Source organism: Convolutriloba macropyga, chromosome 2, assembly GCF_964194025.1.
Source record: "Convolutriloba macropyga chromosome 2, txConMacr16.3, whole genome shotgun sequence".
In the NCBI taxonomy this organism is placed as follows: domain Eukaryota; kingdom Metazoa; phylum Xenacoelomorpha; order Acoela; family Convolutidae; genus Convolutriloba; species Convolutriloba macropyga.
Window position 1 is genome coordinate 9,261,070 of NC_134469.1, and position 22,783 is coordinate 9,283,852.

General features: G+C 35.6%; 3 protein-coding genes across 3 annotated transcripts in view; 2 read left to right on the top strand and 1 right to left on the bottom strand.

Moving 5' to 3' along the window:
• LOC142356259 (serine/threonine-protein kinase MRCK alpha-like) overlaps positions 1-22,783 on the top strand; it is a 521,049-nt gene that overhangs the window by 394,550 nt on the left and 103,716 nt on the right. The gene's annotated exons all lie outside the window — the stretch shown is intronic.
• Positions 5,940-8,687, bottom strand: LOC142356237 (lysine-specific histone demethylase 1A-like). The gene is made up of 2 exons (XM_075408188.1): positions 6,738-8,687; positions 5,940-6,375 (listed from the first exon to the last, which is right to left on the bottom strand). Exons 1-2 carry the CDS (start codon positions 8,572-8,574, stop codon positions 5,999-6,001), a joined length of 2,214 nt encoding a protein of 737 aa, XP_075264303.1. The 5' UTR covers positions 8,575-8,687; the 3' UTR covers positions 5,940-5,998.
• Positions 8,735-12,215, top strand: LOC142356249 (uncharacterized). Its single transcript, XM_075408196.1, has 5 exons — positions 8,735-8,899; positions 9,745-9,859; positions 10,077-10,215; positions 10,584-10,763; positions 11,763-12,215. Exons 1-5 carry the CDS (start codon positions 8,863-8,865, stop codon positions 12,027-12,029), a joined length of 738 nt encoding a protein of 245 aa, XP_075264311.1. The 5' UTR covers positions 8,735-8,862; the 3' UTR covers positions 12,030-12,215.

Consider the following 22,783-nt stretch of genomic DNA (forward strand, 5'->3'; position numbering starts at 1 on the left):
GAACCAAATATCACCTCTAACCAACTCAAAGCACAGTGTTCAAAATCGCAAAAAAACAGAATCAAACAAACAAATAAAATCACGAGCAGGAGACAGATTAAAAATGACAAGAAGTGCTGCATGATAAACATAAGAGCAAAACAATTTTTCTCAAGGCTAGAAAATATTTAAATTTAACACTCCCAAGAAAGTCGATTTTTGCATTGAGAGACGCGGAGCACCCTGTTGACCGCAGTCAACAAAATAAGAAAGCACGGTCTAGACTAATTCAATAATCCGAATTCGCCAAGAACAGTGAAAATCAGTAACACTCACGTAAAACTGAAAAAAAAACAAATTTCAACAGATATTTTTTCACACTTTAAATAATATTGTCATTTTTCGCCCATTTTTGATGTCGGATTTTTAAAATGCTCAATGCATATTTACCTTACAGCCGTAGAATTCTGTATGAAAAAGACTCCAATAAATGTAAAAGAGCACACAAATAAAACTGAAGAATGAACTAGATGATAAATAAAAAGTCGCATACATCAAACACTTGGTTTTTCAATAAACAGAACAATGTAACCAATATTAATTACAACCATAAATTACAGGTATCACATCGGTTAGCGAATTTGCCACACATCAAAGAGTTACGTGTAATTAATGAATCACTAGCCGGTGAAAACAGAACGCAAACCGCGGCCTCTTAACTGCTCGGCCATGAGATAACTTCACAACCTATATTCATATACCAATCTGCAGTTTAAGGATGAGACAATAATTTTTTTTTCAAAAACTTTTGCAATTCAACTTAGCAAATTGTAAAAGAGTTTCAACTTAACGACTCAGAGTTTAAGCGAAATAGATTTGATCTCTCGAAACAAGAATTTGTAAAATTGTGAAGCAGATTTAACTTGAAGAAGCCATCTCTGTTTTTCAGTTCATAAGAAACTTAAACCCATCTTACATAAATCAATGCAGTCAAGCATGCACCTGTATTGTTATAGTACACAAGGCGTTGCATCAGGTAAACTCTTTGAGAGCCCAGTTTACAAGCAACAATCACTTCAAAGACAAGTTAAATAGTTATTTCTATACTGGTTCAAAGACTACATTTACTGAGACACGGAGTATAATTCATAAACGTAAATTTGCTGATGACTTAAAACACAACAAACAGTGTGTATTTAATATATAACTTACGTGAGATTCATAACGGTTATTCGAGATCATTGAAACAACATTAAAAAATACCTGAGCCGCTCTGTAACGTTTCTTTAATTTGGTGCCTTCAGTAAGTTCCATAAATAAGTGTAGCGACGCGGGCTGACCACCCAGAGCATCGCAGTACTGAATCATTGTAAATCCAGAGACTGTATATAGACTGCTTTATACTTGTCGAGATTCTGTTAATGTCAATTTACACTGATCAGTGTCTTTTTCAGAATAAAATTGTACTTCTCATTTTATGCTGATTTTGATCTGTTCATAACTATTATACAATTATCAGCCTGATTAAAATTATTGTATATCTATTGTCAGCCTAAAGCTATTCTGTTCTTAACCTGTTTCAGCTTTGATGATCAGCCTAAAAAACACTGTTTTTAACCTGTTTCAGCGCTGTTTCACACCATACTACATCACACCACATGCATATTCACACAATATGATAACACTACTGCTAATTTAAAAGACGATGAAGAAATTAAATGTGACGCACCCCGAATGCACACCAATCGCTCCGTGTCGGTATTCAGTATCAGCAGAAGTATGCAGCGTGTATGTAGCTGTTAACTGGTACCGTGTCTTTACAAAATGCATGCAATCAAGACAATCCTGACAATCAAGCGGTTTCATCATTTTCGAAAATTTCACTGTAGTTTTTACTAAGAACAGTCTGATTAGTTGTTGTTTTTTGGACATAATGATCTACTTTTTTTAATGTTAATACGCTGTTTCAGTACTGGTTTTACATATTGATATTGAAATAAGCAGGTTCAGTACTGAAACACTCTGGGTGGTAAGCCAAGGGAGCTGCATCCAATCTTGTCTTTGTCATAACAGCTCAGATCTGCCCACAACCAACATTTGACCGACTAATGTACAAGAAGTTTGTCCCTCTTGTACATACTATTTCTCCCTCTCAACGTAACAAAATATATGTTTTCATAGCCATTCGTGAATAAACTGGTGCACGTTTTCACAAATAATATTTGCATAGCTTGATATGAGGTGAGCCAGCCATTACAATCTATACCAGTTAAAACCATTACAAAGTTTTAAATATGTCAATAATAGATGGTTATATTCCAACGAGGTAATCTTTTCAACAATTTTAATGCAGTGAAAAACACGACAGATTGAGAAGTGACTCATTTTGACACGCAATATATAAGTATTGAACTTCATATTTCCCTCTCAGAAAACTTTGTTTAGTTTTCTGAGATTTTTACTCGCCGTTTCCTTATTGTCAATTAACCCATCATTATTGTTACTCATATGATCACTACTTTTGGGATATAGGTTCTGAAAATTGGGGTCTTTCCCATTATAGCCCCCCTTTAGTGGTCAGATAACCTATACCCCTTCCCACCCCTCTCATGGTAAATATACCATGATGGGGTGCTATAACTTCCCGTGGGACTACAAGGGGAAAAATCCAAAAATTTTATCTTTTTGTTTGTGCCCCAACACTTAGGGGGTTCATTTTATTTCAAAACCCAGGAGCGCACGACGTATGATATCACACAAAAATTTGCTGTGTATTAGCATATCTTCTGCAACTTGTAACGCATAACCTACCGAAGCAAAACAAAAGAGCATGACACCAGAAATCGGTTTTTAGGATATATTCTGTTTGGCCCCTCCAAGCTTAGCGGGCACAAAACTTCTCTATACCCAATTACATGCGCTAGTTTTTTCCATAGAAACGTGCTTTATAACAACTCACTAATTGTAATTAAGGTGCGCAAACTCAATGAGAGGAAGGGGAACATTGCTCATTGGTGCTATAGCTAGAGAGCACTCATGTCCATCTCTAAGCGATCAATAGCGTTTCTGAGCATCTTTTAAAATCGAAGTTCAAAAAACATTGGCGCAAAAACATCGGATCTATTCTCTTTCCCCAGCTTAGTAGACATATAACTTTTACCCACCTAGTAACGTGCTATATAACAAATTAAATTGTAATTGGGGATAAAAACACTGGGTGCCGATACAGAATAGATCCAAAACTAAAAAAAGATCCTTCTTAAATGAGAGCGGTTCGAACTCGCAACCTCGTTGTTGAGAGTCGGGGACTTCAACCTCTAAGCTACACAGCCCATGTGCGGTACCCGTTCACAATCCGTTATATTTTAGCGATAGACTTAATTCCTGAATGCATGCAATTCACTCAAGTCCTGAAGTCACTCAAGAGTCAAGTATAAAAAAGTAACTAAGAGTAACTGTGAAACCCATAGAAAGTTCTAGAAGAAAACGGTCGAGTAAAAATTTTGCATAAAAAGACACATACCTTTACAGTGGCTGCCTCAAACTTTGTTCGAGAGAAATTAATAACTGCGTTTCTAAAATAGTTCTGTAATTTACGAAAAAGAAAAGCAAATCGTTTCTTTGGTCGAAACAAAGGGCAAAAAAAACAACTCATGACGCCATCTTAGAGGCAGGTACCATGATTTAAAATCAAAAGACAAGTTTCCAGTGGGTGGTAATAAACCTGTTCCCACAAACTTAGAAATTATTTTCCAAGAACAGACTTCTTTCACATTATTGTCTCGGTTTTTGTCTCGATAAGTTCACATGGGACACCAACAAACAGCTGCTGTAATCAATAAAATGAGCAAAATTTTTAATGACAAGCCTGGGCACTGTGCATTCTGGATAACAATTTTTTCTCTTCTCTCTCGTTTGATAGAGCTTCTGAGGGTTAGAGTCTGTAATAGCGTACATGGCTGACGAGTAGATAGATCTCTACATACGCTTCAAGCGCTACTGAATGTTTTTCACTTGTGTCTATCAAAACGTCTAAGAGTTATGAGAGCCGATTACATAAATATGATTAAGATGCCTTTCTTTACTGCCCATGAACGTTGCATAATATTTGCATTACGCAAGCGCGGTGGTATAATAGCAGTAATTAACTAAGCAAATGGAGAATCCGTAACTCGGTTACATAAAGTATAGAGAAGGACAATATCGAAATGGTATAAATTGCAACAAAATGATATCTCGACAAATGACCTACCAGGAAACGTAGAGGCACTATTTTCTGAACCCTGCCACAAAGGTTCGACTCAGCCTTAAAAGCCGTGACAAAGTCCGAGCGAACAACCATTTACCACAAATTATCTTGTTTTCTCTCTACTTGGAACAAGAGCTGAGAGCTACACTTTAAAATTAATATTAGGTCTCTGGTTTCCGACAGCCAACACCGTTTTTTTCACAAATGCAGACAAAAAGAATGACTTCATATTTTAAGTTTTTGAACGACTGTCAAAACTCCGAAGTACCAAATATCACCTCTAACCAACTCAAAGCACAGTGTTCAAAATCGCAAAAAAACAGAATCAAACAAACAAATAAAATCACGAGCAGGAGACAGATTAAAAATGACAAGAAGTGCTGCATGATAAACATAAGAGCAAAACAATTTTTCTCAAGGCTAGAAAATATTTAAATTTAACACTCCCAAGAAAGTCGATTTTTGCATTGAGAGACGCGGAGCACCCTGTTGACCGCAGTCAACAAAATAAGAAAGCACGGTCTAGACTAAATAAAAAAAATTGATCAGCTTAAAATCTGAGTGGAAAACGTCAAAGGACAGTTCGAATCTATTAGAAAAAGAATTTATTGCCATGAAGGGCAATCAGTTTTAATTTTCGTTGAATAAACTGACAAGTTTTTGTATAATAGCTATTCAAATCAATCTGCAGTTAACTCGAATGCCTCCTTTAAAGGCTATTGGTTTACCCTCAAAGAGTACAAATTACGGAATCAAGAATGCCTGTAAGAGAATGGTAAAATTCAACGTTACAAGAAAAAGTATAGTTCTTCTTTCCAAAACCAGTAGGTCAATCCTCACCAGTAGCGCCAACTACTATCAATGAATAAGCTCCATCCCATCTGGTTACAATTTTATTTTAGTTCAGTTACGCCTGGACAGATACGAAGGCAACAAATATTTAATTTCAGCTTTCTTAACGCGCGCTATTATTGAGCTCTTATTTGCTCCACTAGGTAGAGTAAACCCAAAATCACGACACGCCAACAGTCCATTAATAAGTTTCGAGTCTTAAGAACCATTATAACTGTGTTATCTTTCCGCTGTCATAAAAACGGAATAATTAAATACAATTGAATTTCACAGAAAAATTATGTAATCTGCAAAAAAATAAAACATACCCGGCAGATTGCCGGAAAATAGCCGCCGTTGATTCCAATAAACATGACTGGGATTGAAATAACAGAAGATATTGAAAAAAAAAGATTTTCGTACAAAAACATTTTTTTAAGTCCGATTTATTTTGATGGCATTTCGTAGTTGAACATACTTCTGTTTCTTAGAGAGAGGCTACAGGGGCTACTATCAATAACAATCAGCATTAGAGAGAGGTAACTAATACTTATAGGACCGACGTTCAAATAGCGGGCATCTAAAATTGGGCTTTATGGGTTTATCCCGTTTCTATTTCTGACTTCAATTTTTTATACTGACTGTTCATTTTGAATTGCTTTGCTGAGCAACTGATGTTCAAAATCACTTTTAGCAGAATGAGAGAAGAGAGAAACTAGCCTAGAGAAGTCAAAAAGATTTCACGCAAAATGTTGAAAAGGCGGCAAAATGAGGTAAAGCGAAACATTTTTTTATTCGACGAAGTAAAAAAAAAAATAGGAGCGCTATAATAGCCGGCTGAGAAGATGAGGGCGGCTATTAATGAAAACCAAAAACAAAGTCAACACAGTCATTTATTCACTGAAAAAGAAAGTCAGTTTCATTAATTGAGAATCGCTTTCATTTGTCCGCGGAGTAACTCGAACCAACGCTGCCGACAAGTTGGTCCGCAACATCAGCCGCCGCTTTCAACCCACTCAAATAAGCACCGTGTGCCGATGCAGGATAGTTCCTCATAGTATGCTCTCCGGCGAAGAACAGGTTGTTCTTTCCAGACCTCAGTCCAGACACTGGTTTGGCTAGCAGATCATAATCATCACCAGTAGCTCCAATTGCAACGTATGAGTAGGCTCCGCAGCAATACGAGTCATCTTTCCATCTTGTAACGATCTTGTTTTTGGGTTCAGATACGTCTGGATAGAGAATCCGAAGTCGGTCCATACATCTGTCCACAATTGCCTTGTCATCAAGCTCGTCCATGACAGCGTTCGATTCGCCTTAAACAAAATAAACCATTTCATGAATTTTCAGAGCAGTACAAAAATTATAATTAGGACATAATCGAACAGCAAATTGCACAAAATTTAAGCATTACAACTAGGGGAATGAACTTTTGGCCACAGTGCAAACATACGAGCATTTAGCTGCTGGTCTAAGAAAAATTATGAAGTTTTTTTTGCAATAAAAGATAAACTTTAAAATTGTGAGGCCACCTTGAGCCAACCTTTAAAAAGTTATAATGTCAGATTGAGCTACTATGAATTAAAAGGGCATTAAAAGTTTCATTCATTATTCTTCTTTAGAAAAAGCATTCGAACACATCAATTGCCTTGAATTAAGAGAATCAACTGAATCTCACCTGCAATCAATGCAACCAGCACAGGTGCGTTCCATAGACTGTTGAACAAATAACACTCTCCTCTTGACGAATAGTTCGTATTCACAAATCCAAACATATTTGTCGCTGTATCCCAAAATCTGCGGTCAAAACAAAGCACTACTTTCATCAAGTTCCCAAACCCAAGCCGATCAATAGCCGCCACTTTCCACTCGGGTAACTCGGGTTTGAAAACCAGAACCTGTGGTTCCTCTTTAAGAACTCCTAAGGGTACCGAAACTACGACTGCGTCAGCATTGTAGATCTCAGTACCAGAACCATCAACAGACGAACTTCCACTGGAACCAATGTCAACAACTTGCGCCGCTCGCTTCGAAATAGGAATCCCTTTCACGTTTTTGGTGTTGATAACTACGTTAGAGGTACCGTAGTCTACGCAGGTAACTGCGGTGTTAAATCTTATGTCCAGACCTTCAGATAGGGTTTCAGGGATGAGCCCGAGACCGGATTCCACTGAATAATGCTCACCCGGGAATTCATTAACATCGTCCTGATCCCAGCTGCTCAACGATAGGGTATTTAAAGGAGTGTTGTTTGCAAACTCCAAATTAGCGGCGTGCCAATCCAATACTTGTCTATCTTCTGTTGTGAGATACGTATCAACAGGTACGTCATTTTTAAGGTTTTCGAATTTTTCCTGAAGAATCGTAATTTCCTGCATCGTCGAATGATATTGTTTAGTCAGGTCATCAACATTGTAAACTGCAGATCGGAACTGGAATTCTTCTTGTACACTTCGACCTTCTTTTGGTTCAAATTGACGAACAATTGACTTTTCGTATTCAATGTTTTGGTAAAGCGTGCTCGCTTCATCGGCACGTTCTTTAATTTCACGTTGCAAGTTCACTAATGTTTGGCAGAATTTTTCTGATTTTTTCAATAATGTTTCTTCTTGGTGCATGATTATAAGCTCAATAGTTTGACCTAAGGACACTGGTCGACCAGGAACTGTTTCGCTAAAACCAAGTTGCGATGACGCATACTTCGCTGCTTCCAACAATCTATTGAACTCCTGTTCCAACGCTAAATCCTTCTCCGAATCAATTTCTTCCCCTAAACTATTATAAAGTTTACAAACATTGTTTATCCGTCTGTAGGGAATGTTGAACTGTCGGGCTAGAATTGAAAAAGGGTTCCCACCCAGACCTGTGATAATCATCGCACCCAAATCGGCGACGTAGCTGCCTTTTCTGTACGTTTCGATTCTACCTCCAACCCTATCACGCGCTTCCAACACTGTGACGTCAAAGCCGAGGTATGACAGTTGCCTGGCACATGAAATCCCCGATAGTCCAGCTCCAATAACTATTACATTCTTGTTCACCTTCGCGTTCGGGCTGACGACTTCAAATTTACCCGAATTGATGTAACCGTACCGTTCAAGGAACCCAAAAGCTTTAATGTTAACAGTATTCTGTTCTTTAGTGTAAGCTAGTCCTTTATTAAACAAGGCAGCCTGTGCGTCTTTGTAAGTCATCTGTATCTTACAACCTTTCACCCATTCTGACAAAATGAAGTTCCGGGCGCTGAAATACATCCTACGTTGCGGTCCTTCGGGGGCTTTGCGCAGGAACGAGAACTCCTTTTCCTCATCTGGTGAGGGGTTCTCGGGGTCCAATCGATGTCTGAAAGCCCCCTCCTCCATCGGGGTTTTCAACTCCTCGATGCGTGACAAAAACAGACTATCCTGTTGTTCGATTTCTTCGTGGGAAACATTGCCTTTAGTCATTGACTTTGGCTTCTGGGAATTTGCACCGCTTTCGTCGCTTTTCTGCTTATTGCGTCTTCGGCCTGACATTGCGAAATCTGAAATTAGTTTATTCTCTTTTTGTCAATATCAGTAAACAGACAATACGAAATGAAACATTGCACACGAGTGGGCGCTGCTATTGACAAGCTCAGTTGATTACAATACACCAAACGCACTTTGACATTATCTTGGACAATTGATCAGAGCGATTAATCAAACATCGAATAACTAACTAATATCACACTTGGTTATTTTCATTCATTCTCCACAACAGATCTTTGAAATTTAGACTAGATCTATTCAGAAATTTAAACTCTTGTAGTTTACAGATCAACGATGTTGAAGCTGAGTCTCCTAGCTGTTCTAGCTGCAGGTACTAATTTATACCAACAGAAAATTCAATCGTAAAGAAAAACACCGGTGGTCTTTCCCACTAGAGCCCCCCACCATGAAATTACAGCCTCCCATTATGGTATGCTTATCATGATGGTGGTATATGTTTATACGTTATATCACCACTAAGATGGAGGGGGCTACAATGGGGGAACTACCCAATACCGGACACCTCAAAAATGACATTTGAGAACCTTAATCTTAAATTTTATTTGCTTAAATACAACCGGCTTATCGCACCAAGAAACAATATAAACTCACGCATAATACCCATTCCTAAACATGCAAACCATGTCATTTACATTATAAATTTTTGAAGTGTACACTTCTACGAGCCAACTTTATACGAGCCAAATGAGCCGGTTTGACCAATTCATGCTGTTAATGACTGAAGTATCAAACAAATATTAAATTATATGTACATGGTTTTGGTGCCTGATGATACAGAAGTAAGAGCAAAAAAAGTCAAATAGTAACAGCACTACTAGCCAATGACAAATGTGAAATGTAATAGGACACCAATATTTAAAACGGTTGTAAATTATGCACATAAGGCTTACAACTTTTTAAATGATATCACTCTAGCCTCAGCCTTGTTTCAATCAACTTGAAAAGCAATAGTCGGAACTGCTCGTCGTGTAAATTACAACCCTCCAAATTTTTGATAATTCAACCCCTGCATAATGGTCTATACGAATTATAATGGATAGTGCCACCCCCAAGAAAACCATATCAGTGCAAAATTACGCATAAAAACGAAAATTTTCTGTGGGGGGTGGGGGGGGGGAAGAATAGTCTAATACACATGCATTAAATTTGTTCCAGCGGCGTTTGGAGACATATCATCAAATGACCAGCCAAGTTACCCACTATGGCCTAACCAATTTACACAAAACTTCACTGACAAGACTATATGGCCAACTGGAAAATACTCTACCAGGTAGCTATTTAGATAGTAATTTCTACCATAATTAGTTTCACGTAATTGAAAAATTAAAATATTAACACATAGTACTAGTTGAGCCTACTAATGATTCACCGAGAAATTCATCCAGATCTGATTATTCTTTTAATTGAATAACACACTTCTAATCCTACCAGCCAATTAGCGAAAAAACTTCCCTATATTTGCCATAATTTTTGATTCACACAACCAGGGCCACCTACATCTACGACTGGACTACACAGAGGTACAGAGTTGACAGGGATAACGGGAGATACGACAGATACTGTGGCACTAATGGCATCAGCTACCAGTTCGAGAACACCCCATGTTCCCACATTGTGGTCGACGGGAACAGGATAGTACTCTCCGATTTCCTTTTTCGATTCAATCAGTATTATGCATTCAAAAAATTGAGACATGATATCCAAAATCAAACAGTTCAAAAAAACAGTTCCCGAGTTTTTCTCAGTCTAAATGTAGATTGCCGAAATTCAAGATTTTACCAGGGTTATTTTTGCCGACCGATATCTTATGAGTCACCAACTCCCATAGCTTAAATTGCACTAAATGCCATCAATATTGCACATTTACCATCAATCTGTAAGGTTGACTGTTTGAAACCATAACTTTCTATCAATATTTCCAAAATTTCAAATTTGAAAAGTTTTCCATTTCAAAGTTTGTCGAGTATGATCACCGAATTACTTGTTTGGTCAACAACAGGTACCTCTATTACCCAGAGAAGGAAGACTGCTGTTTCTGTTGCAATGCGGCTGCTGGCTGTGGTGTTCTGAAGCCAGACTGGCTCGACGGAGCCAAATTCATTGGCAACGTCTCCTTCACTCTTCCGGACGGATCCAGCACTTATGTATACAAGTGGGAGCAAGACGGACTACAGGTTGGGTTGGGTCTTAAAACCCAGAGTATTGTCTCTACTCGGAACAAAAAATATCATTAAAATCCAATTTGAACTCTTGCAGACCGAAAGGTAAAATGACCGAACAGATCCGGAAAACGTAAAATTCGAATGATTCCAAAGTAAGCCAAAAAAAATATAATTTTTGACACGATTGCTCATAAATGCGCGATCAGAATGATTTTCATTAAAGTTTCTACCGCACTGTACAAATAAGGCTCCATTTAGCCTGGCTAAATTTGGGCTTCCAAATACATAGGTGACCGAACAAGACCAGAAGAGTAACAAATGATGATTCCATTATGTGGTATACTCCTTAAAAAAGAACGTTCAAATTGCAATGTGAACAGAGCTATATGCCAGGTTTATCAGTACTCTAGTAAATCAGTTCATAGCACAGATGGATCTTTAATGATTTGACCGTTCTCTTTAATGAACACTCTAAAAAGATGAATACTCTTTTTCCCAGAACATTAATTAATGCGTACATGCAAAAGTTGTTCCATATCTATTACTTAGAAGATCAAGTGACTGTTTTGAACTAATATGATGAAAATAAATTGAACTATTTGATGAAAATGATTCTCATTTGTTTTAAGATGACTTTTATAATCAAAGTATGATTTGCTCTACCTATAATCAAGAGAACTTTACTTCCAGAGCAATATACAATTCCCAGAGAAGTTGTTGACTTTTTCACAAGCAGAACTAAATTACCTATTATGTAAAAAAACCCTGTCCAATTTAAATTGATTACAATTGATTACAACGAAAATTGTAGCAAATTGAAAAGATAAAGTTGAGATTTTAGATGCCATGTATTTTTTTTTATAACTGTGCAACTCTTAGAAATAATAGAGTTGTGTAACAAACTGGCGGAGTTCTAAATAATTTTTCTCAGTTCAAATGCTTCACAGCACTCTCGTCTGACACCCAATATCTAAACTTCGATTATTCCAGCGATTACCAATTTTTTTTCAGTCGAACTACTACTTTGAGACAACCGAGTCGAACCCAGTGGACAGAGTTATGTTGGAAATCGAACAAGACCCTAATGAGTTCATGTACTACGACACCGATCGAGCCCTCAGCGTTGACTCGTCAAAACTAGAGTTGCCTTCAATCTGCTCCGTGAAAAAGAGTTGCAGCACCCTGAGTGTGTGCACTGCCCTTTCACAGGCAGCCGAGCATAAGAGCCATAAGAGTTCACACCGGGCCAACAGAAATGGCAAAAAGGTTCACTTCTAAAGAAAAAAACTCACAATTCGATTCTCTAACTACTCAAGAATGGATACATAGCAACCCAAAAAAATTTAACAACAGACGATATTTCGACACTAATTTTCTTTTCAATTATTCAGGTGCTATTTAAAGCAATGTATAGCTTCACAAAATTATGTAATCGAGTATACGTCCAAAATATTATTGAGCATATCTCCACATTGTAACTTACGTAACATACACCCACGTAAATGAGCCGATTTGCATGCCGATGGAGCGAAAGGGAATAGGAAGCCATAGATACGTTAGAAGACAAAAATTTGAAAAACATAGCCAGCAGAATACAGGAAACGACTCGAAGAGTCGTGCAATATAATCTGTAAGTCGGAAAAATTAAAAGTAAAGAGCCGGTGTTCTACCTATACCGAAAACATGAAAGAGAAAAATTAAATGCTTAATAGAACTATAGTGCTTTGAAAAAAGCAGACGAACTTTTCAATTTGAGGGTGTGGGTTGGCGGTGGTGCGAGATGGTGGGGGGGGGGGTAGCTTAGTGAAGAGGGGGTAGGTATGCAGGTGGAGGGTAGATAGATGGGGGGTAGGTAGGTAGGGGGTGGTAAATAAGTGGGGTTGTAGGTGGGTGGCGGGTTCTGTAATTGGGATGGGAGGAGGGACTATTATGGGAAGAAAACGTCTCAAAATGACCTTTTGACATTGAACCCTACGAGCAGTACCTAATCACTATGTATTATTAACTATTATTATTAGTACAAGCCATAAAACAAAGTTGCTTTCGCTAAACAAAAAGCTGCAGAATCCCAATACTCCTCTTCGGGTCGTAAAACAGTAATCAAATCAAGACACTTAAACGATAGGAAGAACAAGAACAATTCAACCTGCAATTATATTTGCTCGTACCCCGCATAGTAGATCTACCGGGGTTGGGTTTTGTACTCGTTGGGCTTTTTTTTTACTTCGTCAATTTTGACCGATACGTAAAGGATAAAAACCATTATTTTTATAAATGCATTATGAATAAAAATTATCATACCGAACTGTTTCGGCGGACTTCTACAAGTTGAATTGATGTGGTGATATAATTCCACCTATTGCTTTGAGTGTATTGGCAGATGGTAGTTTTCTTTCGAAATTATTCAGGTGCTATTTAAAGCAATGTATAGCTTCACAAAATTATGTAATCGAGTATACGTCCAAAATATTATTGAGCATATCTCCACATTGTAACTTACGTAACATACACCCACGTAAATGAGCTGATTTGCATGCCGATGGAGCGAAAAGGAATAGGAAGCCATAGATACGTTAGGAAGTCAAAAATTTGAAAAACATAGCCAGCAGAATACCGGAAACAACTCGAAGAGTCGTGCAATATAATCTGTAAGTCGGAAAAATTAAAAGTAAAGAGCCGGTGTTCTACCTATACCGAAAACATGAAAGAGAAAAATTAAATGCTTAATAGAACTATAGTGCTTTGAAAAAAGCAGACGAACTTTTCAATTTGAGGGTGTGGGTTGGCGGTGGTGCGAGAGGGTGGGGGGGGGGGGGTAGCTTAGTGAAGAGGGGGTAGGTATGCAGGTGGAGGGTAGATAGATGGGGGGTAGGTAGGTAGGGGGTGGTAAATAAGTGGGGTTGTAGGTGGGTGGCGGGTTCTGTAATTGGGATGGGAGGAGGGACTATTATGGGAAGAAAACGTCTCAAAATGACCTTTTGACATTGAACCCTACGAGCAGTACCTAATCACTATGTATTATTAACTATTATTATTAGTACAAGCCATAAAACAAAGTTGCTTTCGCTAAACAAAAAGCTGCAGAATCTCAATACTCCTCTTCGGGTCGTAAAACAGTAATCAAATCAAGACACTTAAACGATAGGAAGAACAAGAACAATTCAACCTGCAATTATGTTTGCTCGTACCCCGCATAGTAGATCTACCGGGGTTGGGTTTTGTACTCGTTGGGTTTTTTTACTTCGTCAATTTTGACCGATACGTAAAGGATAAAAACCATTATTTTTATAAATGCATTATGAATAAAAATTATCATACCGAACTGTTTCGGCGGACTTCTACAAAATGAATTGATGTGGTGATATAATTCCACCTATTGCTTTGAGTGTATTGGCAGATGGTAGTTTTCTTTCGAAAACATATCTGGATTGATGTGGAGACTGGATTTAAATCAGGCAATTCAAGTTCTCATTCGAGTAAGATAAGATATGCCTGATGAAAAAATTCAAAAAGATATGCCCAAAAAAATCAAACAATGGTAGTAGCCAAAATCAGGGGAGACATTGAAATAATGACCAGCAGTTTAAATGACCATTACGAGCCAAACAGGCAAAAAATGCATTCACAAAATTTGAGAAAAGAAAGAACAATAACATTTAAATTGCATCTAATTTTGGAGTTAAATTATTGAAAACACCAATGCTTTCTATCGGGAACGCGGGGACGCTAAAACTGTCAAAACTAAAAGTAACAAAAAAAATTAAAAGCAATATAGTGCTACTACTAAAATCTACATAAACAAACTAGCTTCCAGCTCATAGGGAGAGATATTGGCGAGTTAAAATCAAAACCACGGAAATACAAAAAACTAGAATCATACCCAGAACATTACCGGAATAGCTGCAAACAACCCGCTGGCCAAGAATACAGATAGAAGCAGGTAAAGAAATGAGATGAAAGTTTCTGATGCCGCTTAAAAAAGTTTATTTTCAGCGATAAAATAAAATGAATAAAATTCAGCTTTTAAAGTACAAAAATCATTTTGAGCGAGGTAAGTCACGTACGATCAAAAGCTATTCAGGCAATTGATCTTAAACTTTTGTTCACAGAGTGATAAATGACGTTACGTGCGCAAACGCCGTTAGTGAGAAGTCTTTCGGAAACTTTCGCTTTTTCAGCTTTACTGTGTTAGTAGAAGTAGATCCAAAAAAAAGAGCGTCAATTGACGAAACGAAAAACCCCAGGACAACGGCAACACATCTACGCTCAGTTTACAGTAATAAGAAGGCAGACCGTTAATCGCTTTTTCTAGGTTTTATTACATGTTTGTACATTGCCTTTTTAATCCAACCAAGTAATAAAATCTTTTAGAAAATTAGTGGCTCATATAAACGAGAAAAAGAGGCAGAAAGAACGCTAAAAAAGGCAGAAAAACTCATCCGATACTGTCCCAAAAATTCTTAAAAAACAACCAAAAAACTCTATAATGTAAAATTCAACCATTAATCCAGCTGCAAGTTTTCCAGAACTTTTTATCGATCCTTGAAGTTAAAATCTCAAATAAAAACAAAATTTAAATTAACACTCAATAAAGCAAATACAAAATTCTGATATAATTAAAACTGCAAAACTCACAAAAAAAATGTCAATACAAATAAATAGCGAAAAACGTCAATTGAAAACATCTGTCAAAAACTCAAGAAATTACGAAAAACTGGACAAATTCGGGCTCTAAAAACATCAAAGTAAAAATTTCAACAGAATTAGGTAATCTCTAGCACTAAAATACTACTATTTCCAGCTTAGGAACTCTAATACCCGAGGCCTATGCCTTCACTTGCTAATATCGTTTCAAACGCTCAACATGATCTAACAAGTTGTGATTACATCTCACAAAAACCGACCAAAAACAATCCTGTGGATCAACGCAATCACGCCAATAACTACCACGTCGTTTAACTCAGAAAAGGACAAAAAATATTGACAAATTTTGGAAAATTTCAAATTTTAACAAAATCTTGATAAAATACAAGATATTAATATCTTAAGAACCATTTCATTGTCTCAAGAGACTATCCAAAATCCCTGTTTCAAGCCTAAAATAGTTTCACAGGCTCATAAAGATCCATACAATTGGAACATGAAAATTATCCAAAAATTTTATTCAAAAAATTACTAAAACTGGAGTCATAAAAAATGTTGATCGCAATCCCATTAAGTCTAGAAACTATACATTAGCTTATCATCAAAAATTGGAGGAAGTCCTAGGGACTCTGCTGCCGGAAGAAATTCAAAAACATCAAAAAAATTGCAAATATTTAAAATTGCTTAAAATCGTAATATTAAAATCTTGAATTACATTCCATTACATCTATAAACTATGCAGTAATATATTATCAAACCCTAGAGGAAGTTCCGTGGCTCTTGAAGCTAGAGAAACCAGAAATTGACAAGAAACTTCATAAAAACTAAAAAATAATTGCAAGTTTTATAAAAAAAAAAATTGCTAAAACTTGTGATATTAAAAAGTTGAAAAATAATCCATGACCAACAAAAATTTTCCAGTAACTTATTATCAAACCTTAACGGAGGTTTTCTGACCCTTGAGACTCAAAAAACCTGAATAATGACTGTCAAAAAATTGAAAAAAAAATTGGCAAAATTTGTTAAAATTCGTGATGTTTAAATCTGGCAGGACATTCCAATTAATCTAGAAATCATACAGTAACCTTTTTTCAAACCTAGAGCAGGTTCCTTGGCTCGTGAGGCTAAAAAAAATATAATAAACGACAAAAATTTTCAAAAAAACATGAAAGCAGGTTTTATCAAAAAACTGCAGTCAGCAGTTAGCCACGGTTTAGTGACCTCTGGGCTCTACATCTATCCCATTTCTGAAGACGAAATTCAAATGGGTCAGACGAAAAATCGGCCAAGCGAAAAATTGCATAAAATACAAACAGGATTAATAAAGTTGCCACAGATTACTTTTGAGAGCAATTAACAATGATTTCATAAAAAGTGCATGTTAAGTCATTAATGATTTAAAAAAAACAATTCTACTAAAACTCATTGTTAATGAGGATTATAATTGACATTACGCCACATAACAGCAGCTGAAGAGCTGCATCAACAAAAAGAGAGAGAGAGAAAGAGAGAGAGAGAGAGTGAGAGAGAAAGAGATAAAAAGTGAACGAGAAAGAGGAGGAAAGGAACCCTAACCGACACAGAGAGAGAAGGAGAGAGGAATATTTCCCGTGATGGGATTCGACTCTGCAACTTCTAGTTTTCTAGCCTTGTTAATAAATAAATCATATAGAAAAAATGAAAGGCAAAATTTAAAAAAATTCAACTTCGCAGTAAAAAAGTTCAAAACCATGTTTTGGCTCGAAAGTTCGGAAAAGTAACCCATCTCCGAGACTTGAAAAGTTTCGTTGGCCGTTTGGTCGTTTAAGTAATGGTCGTTTCAGTAATGGTCGTTTAACTCAGAAAAGGACAAAAAATATTGACAAATTTTGGAAAAAAATTTCAAATTTTAACAAAATCTTGATAAAATACAAGATATTAATATCTTAAGATCCATTTCATTGTCTCAAGAGACTATCCAAAATCCCTGTTTCAAGCCTAAAATAGTTTCACAGGCTCATAAAGATCCATACAATTGGAACATGAAAATTTTCCAAAAAATTTATTCAAAAAATTACTAAAACTGGAGTCATAAAAAATGTTGATCGCCATCCCATTAAGTCTAGAAACTATACATTAGCTTATCATCAAAACTTGGAGGAAGTCCTAGGGACTCTGCTGCCGGAAGAAATTCAAAAACATCAAAAAAATTGCAAATATTTAAAATTGCTTAAAGTCGTAATATTAAAATCTTGAATTACATTCCATTACATCTATAAACTATGCAGTAATATATTATCAAACCCTAGAGGAAGTTCCGTGGCTCTTGAAGCTAGAGAAACCTAACAATTGACAAGAAACTTCATAAAAACTAAAAAATAATTGCAAGTTTTATAAAAAAAATTGCTAAAACTTGTGATATTAAAAAGTTGAAAAATAATCCATGACCAACAAAAATTTTCCAGTAACTTATTATCAAACCTTAACGGAGGTTTTCTGACCCTTGAGACTCAAAAAACCTGAATAATGACTGTCAAAAAATTGAAAAAAAAGTTGGCAAAATTTGTTAAAATTCGTGATGTTTAAATCTGGCAGGACATTCCAATTAATCTAGAAATCATACAGTAACCTTTTTTCAAACCTAGAGCAGGTTCCTTGGCTCGTGAGGCTAAAAAAATATAATAAACGACAAAAATTTTCAAAAAAACATGAAAGCAGGTTTTATAAAAAAACTGCAGTCAGCAGTTAGCCACGGTTTAGTGACCTCTGGGCTCTACATCTATCCCATTTCTGAAGACGAAATTCAAATGGGTCAGACGAAAAATCGGCCAAGCGAAAAATTGCATAAAATACAAACAGGATTAATAAAGTTGCCACAGATTACTTTTGAGAGCAATTAACAATGATTTCATAAAAAGTGCATGTTAAGTCATTAATGATTTAAAAAAAACAATTCTACTAAAACTCATTGTTAATGAGGATTATAATTGACATTACGCCACATAACAGCAGCTGAAGAGCTGCATCAACAAAAAGAGAGAGAGAGAAAGAGAGAGAGAGAGAGAGAGAGAGAGAGAGTGAGAGAGAAAGAGATAAAAAGTGAACGAGAAAGAGGAGGAAAGGAACCCTAACCGACACAGAGAGAGAAGGAGAGAGGAATATTTCCCGTGATGGGATTCGACTCTGCAACTTCTAGTTTTCTAGCCTTGTTAATAAATAAATCATATAGAAAAAATGAAAGGCAAAATTAAAAAAAATTCAACTTCGCAGTAAAAAAGTTCAAAACCATGTTTTGGCTCGAAAGTTCGGAAAAGTAACCCATCTCCGAGACTTGAAAAGTTTCGTTGGCCGTTTGGTCGTTTAAGTAATGGTCGTTTCAGTAATGGTCGTTTAACTCAGAAAAGGACAAAAAATATTGACAAATTTTGGAAAAAAATTTCAAATTTTAACAAAATCTTGATAAAATACAAGATATTAATATCTTAAGATCCATTTCATTGTCTCAAGAGACTATCCAAAATCCCTGTTTCAAGCCTAAAATAGTTTCACAGGCTCATAAAGATCCATACAATTGGAACATGAAAATTTTCCAAAAAATTTATTCAAAAAATTACTAAAACTGGAGTCATAAAAAATGTTGATTGCCATCCCATTAAGTCTAGAAACTATACATTAGCTTATCATCAAAACTTGGAGGAAGTCCTAGGGACTCTGCTGCCGGAAGAAATTCAAAAACATCAAAAAAATTGCAAATATTTAAAATTGCTTAAAATCGTAATATTAAAATCTTGAATTACATTCCATTACATCTATAAACTATGCAGTAATATATTATCAAACCCTAGAGGAAGTTCCGTGGCTCTTGAAGCTAGAGAAACCAGAAATTGACAAGAAACTTCATAAAAACTAAAAAATAATTGCAAGTTTTATAAAAAAAATTGCTGAAACTTGTGATATTAAAAAGTTGAAAAATAATCCATGACCAACAAAAATTTTCCAGTAACTTATTATCAAACCTTAACGGAGGTTTTCTGACCCTTGAGACTCAAAAAACCTGAATAATGACTGTCAAAAAATTGAAAAAAATGGCAAAACTTGTTAAAATTCGTGATGTTTAAATCTGGCAGGACATTCCAATTAATCTAGAAATCATACAGTAACCTTTTTTCAAACCTAGAGCAGGTTCCTTGGCTCGTGAGGCTAAAAAAACATAATAAACAAAAATTTTCAAAAAAACATGAAAAAAGCAGGTTTTATCAAAAGACTGCAGTCAGCAGTTAGCCACGGTTTAGTGACCTCTGGGCTCTACATCTATCCCATTTCTGAAGACGAAATTCAAATGGGTCAGACGAAAAATCGGCCAAGCGAAAAATTGCATAAAATACAAACAGGATTAATAAATTTGCCACAGATTACTTTTGGGAGCAATTAACAATGATTTCATAAAAAGTGCATGTTGAGTCATTAATGATTTAAAAAAAAAACAATTCTACTAAAACTCATTGTTAATGAGGATTAAAAATGACATTACGCCACATAACAGCAGCTGAAGAGCTGCATCAACAAAAGGGAGAGAGAGAGAGAGAGAGTGAGAGAGAGAGAGAAAGAGATAAAACGTGAACGATAAAGAAGAGGAAAGGAACCCTAACCGACACAGAGAGAGGAGAGACAGGAATATTTCCCGTGATGGGATTCTACTCTGCAACTTCTAGTTTTCTAGCCTTGTTAATAAATAAATCATATAGAAAAAATGAAAGGCAAAATTAAAAAAAAATTCAACTTCGCAGTAAAAAAGTTCAAAACCATGTTTTGGCTCGAAAGTTCGGAAAAGTAACCCATCTCCGAGACTTGAAAAGTTTCGTTGGCCGTTTGGTCGTTTAAGTAATGGTCGTTTCAGTAATGGTCGTTTAACTCAGAAAAGGACAAAAAATATTGACAAATTTTGGAAAAAAATTTCAAATTTTAACAAAATCTTGATAAAATACAAGATATTAATATCTTAAGATCCATTTCATTGTCTCAAGAGACTATCCAAAATCCCTGTTTCAAGCCTAAAATAGTTTCACAGGCTCATAAAGATCCATACAATTGGAACATGAAAATTTTCCAAAAAATTTATTCAAAAAATTACTAAAACTGGAGTCATAAAAAATGTTGATTGCCATCCCATTAAGTCTAGAAACTATACATTAGCTTATCATCAAAACTTGGAGGAAGTCCTAGGGACTCTGCTGCCGGAAGAAATTCAAAAACATCAAAAAAATTGCAAATATTTAAAATTGCTTAAAATCGTAATATTAAAATCTTGAATTACATTCCATTACATCTATAAACTATGCAGTAATATATTATCAAACCCTAGAGGAAGTTCCGTGGCTCTTGAAGCTACAGAAACCTAAAAATTGACAAGAAACTTCATAAAAGCTAAAAAAACAATTGCAAGTTTTATAAAAAAAATTGCTGAAACTTGTGATATTAAAAAGTTGAAAAATAATCCATGACCAACAAAAATTTTCCAGTAACTTATTATCAAACCTTAACGGAGGTTTTCTGACCCTTGAGACTCAAAAAACCTGAATAATGACTGTCAAAAAATTGAAAAAAATGGCAAAACTTGTTAAAATTCGTGATGTTTAAATCTGGCAGGACATTCCAATTAATCTAGAAATCATACAGTAACCTTTTTTCAAACCTAGAGCAGGTTCCTTGGCTCGTGAGGCTAAAAAAACATAATAAACAAAAATTTTCAAAAAAACATGAAAAAAGCAGGTTTTATCAAAAGACTGCAGTCAGCAGTTAGCCACGGTTTAGTGACCTCTGGGCTCTACATCTATCCCATTTCTGAAGACGAAATTCAAATGGGTCAGACGAAAAATCGGCCAAGCGAAAAATTGCATAAAATACAAACAGGATTAATAAATTTGCCACAGATTACTTTTGGGAGCAATTAACAATGATTTCATAAAAAGTGCATGTTGAGTCATTAATGATTTAAAAAAAAAACAATTCTACTAAAACTCATTGTTAATGAGGATTAAAAATGACATTACGCCACATAACAGCAGCTGAAGAGCTGCATCAACAAAAGGGAGAGAGAGAGAGTGAGAGAGAGAGAGAAAGAGATAAAACGTGAACGATAAAGAAGAGGAAAGGAACCCTAACCGACACAGAGAGAGGAGAGACAGGAATATTTCCCGTGATGGGATTCTACTCTGCAACTTCTAGTTTTCTAGCCTTGTTAATAAATAAATCATATAGAAAAAATGAAAGGCAAAATTAAAAAAAATTCAACTTCGCAGTAAAAAAGTTCAAAACCATGTTTTGGCTCGAAAGTTCGGAAAAGTAACCCATCTCCGAGACTTGAAAAGTTTCGTTGGCCGTTTGGTCGTTTAAGTAATGGTCGTTTCAGTAATGGTCGTTTAACTCAGAAAAGGACAAAAAATATTGACAAATTTTGGAAAAAAATTTCAAATTTTAACAAAATCTTGATAACATACAAGATATTAATATCTTAAGATCCATTTCATTGTCTCAAGAGACTATCCAAAATCCCTGTTTCAAGCCTAAAATAGTTTCACAGGCTCACAAAGATCCATACAATTGGAACATGAAAATTTTCCAAAAATTTTATTCAAAAAATTACTAAAACTGGAGTCATAAAAAATGTTGATCGCCATCCCATTAAGTCTAGAAACTATACATTAGCTTATCATCAAAACTTGGAGGAAGTCCTAGGGACTCTGCTGCCGGAAGAAATTCAAAAACATCAAAAAAATTGCAAATATTTAAAATTGCTTAAAGTCGTAATATTAAAATCTTGAATTACATTCCATTACATCTATAAACTATGCAGTAATATATTATCAAACCCTAGAGGAAGTTCCGTGGCTCTTGAAGCTAGAGAAACCTAACAATTGACAAGAAACTTCATAAAAACTAAAAAATAATTGCAAGTTTTATAAAAAAAATTACTAAAACTTGATATTAAAAAGTTGAAAAATAATCAATGACCAAAAAAAATTTTCCAGTAACTTATTATCAAACCTTAACGGAGGTTTTCTGACCCTTGAGACTCAAAAAACCTGAATAATGACTGTCAAAAAATTGAAAAAAATGGCAAAACTTGTTAAAATTCGTGATTTTTAGATCTGGCAGGACAATCCAATTAATCTAGAAATTATACAGTAACTTTTTTTCAAACCTAGAGCAGGTTCCTTGGCTGGTGAGGCTAAAAAAATATAATAAACGACAAAAATTTCCAAAAAAACATGAAAAAAGCAGGTTTTATTAAAAAAAAAACTGATACAATTTTTGACATTAAAAAGTCGAAAAACTAATCCATGGCCAATAAAAACTGCCAGTAAGTTATTATCAAACCCTAATGGAGGTTTTTTGACCCTTGAGGCTCA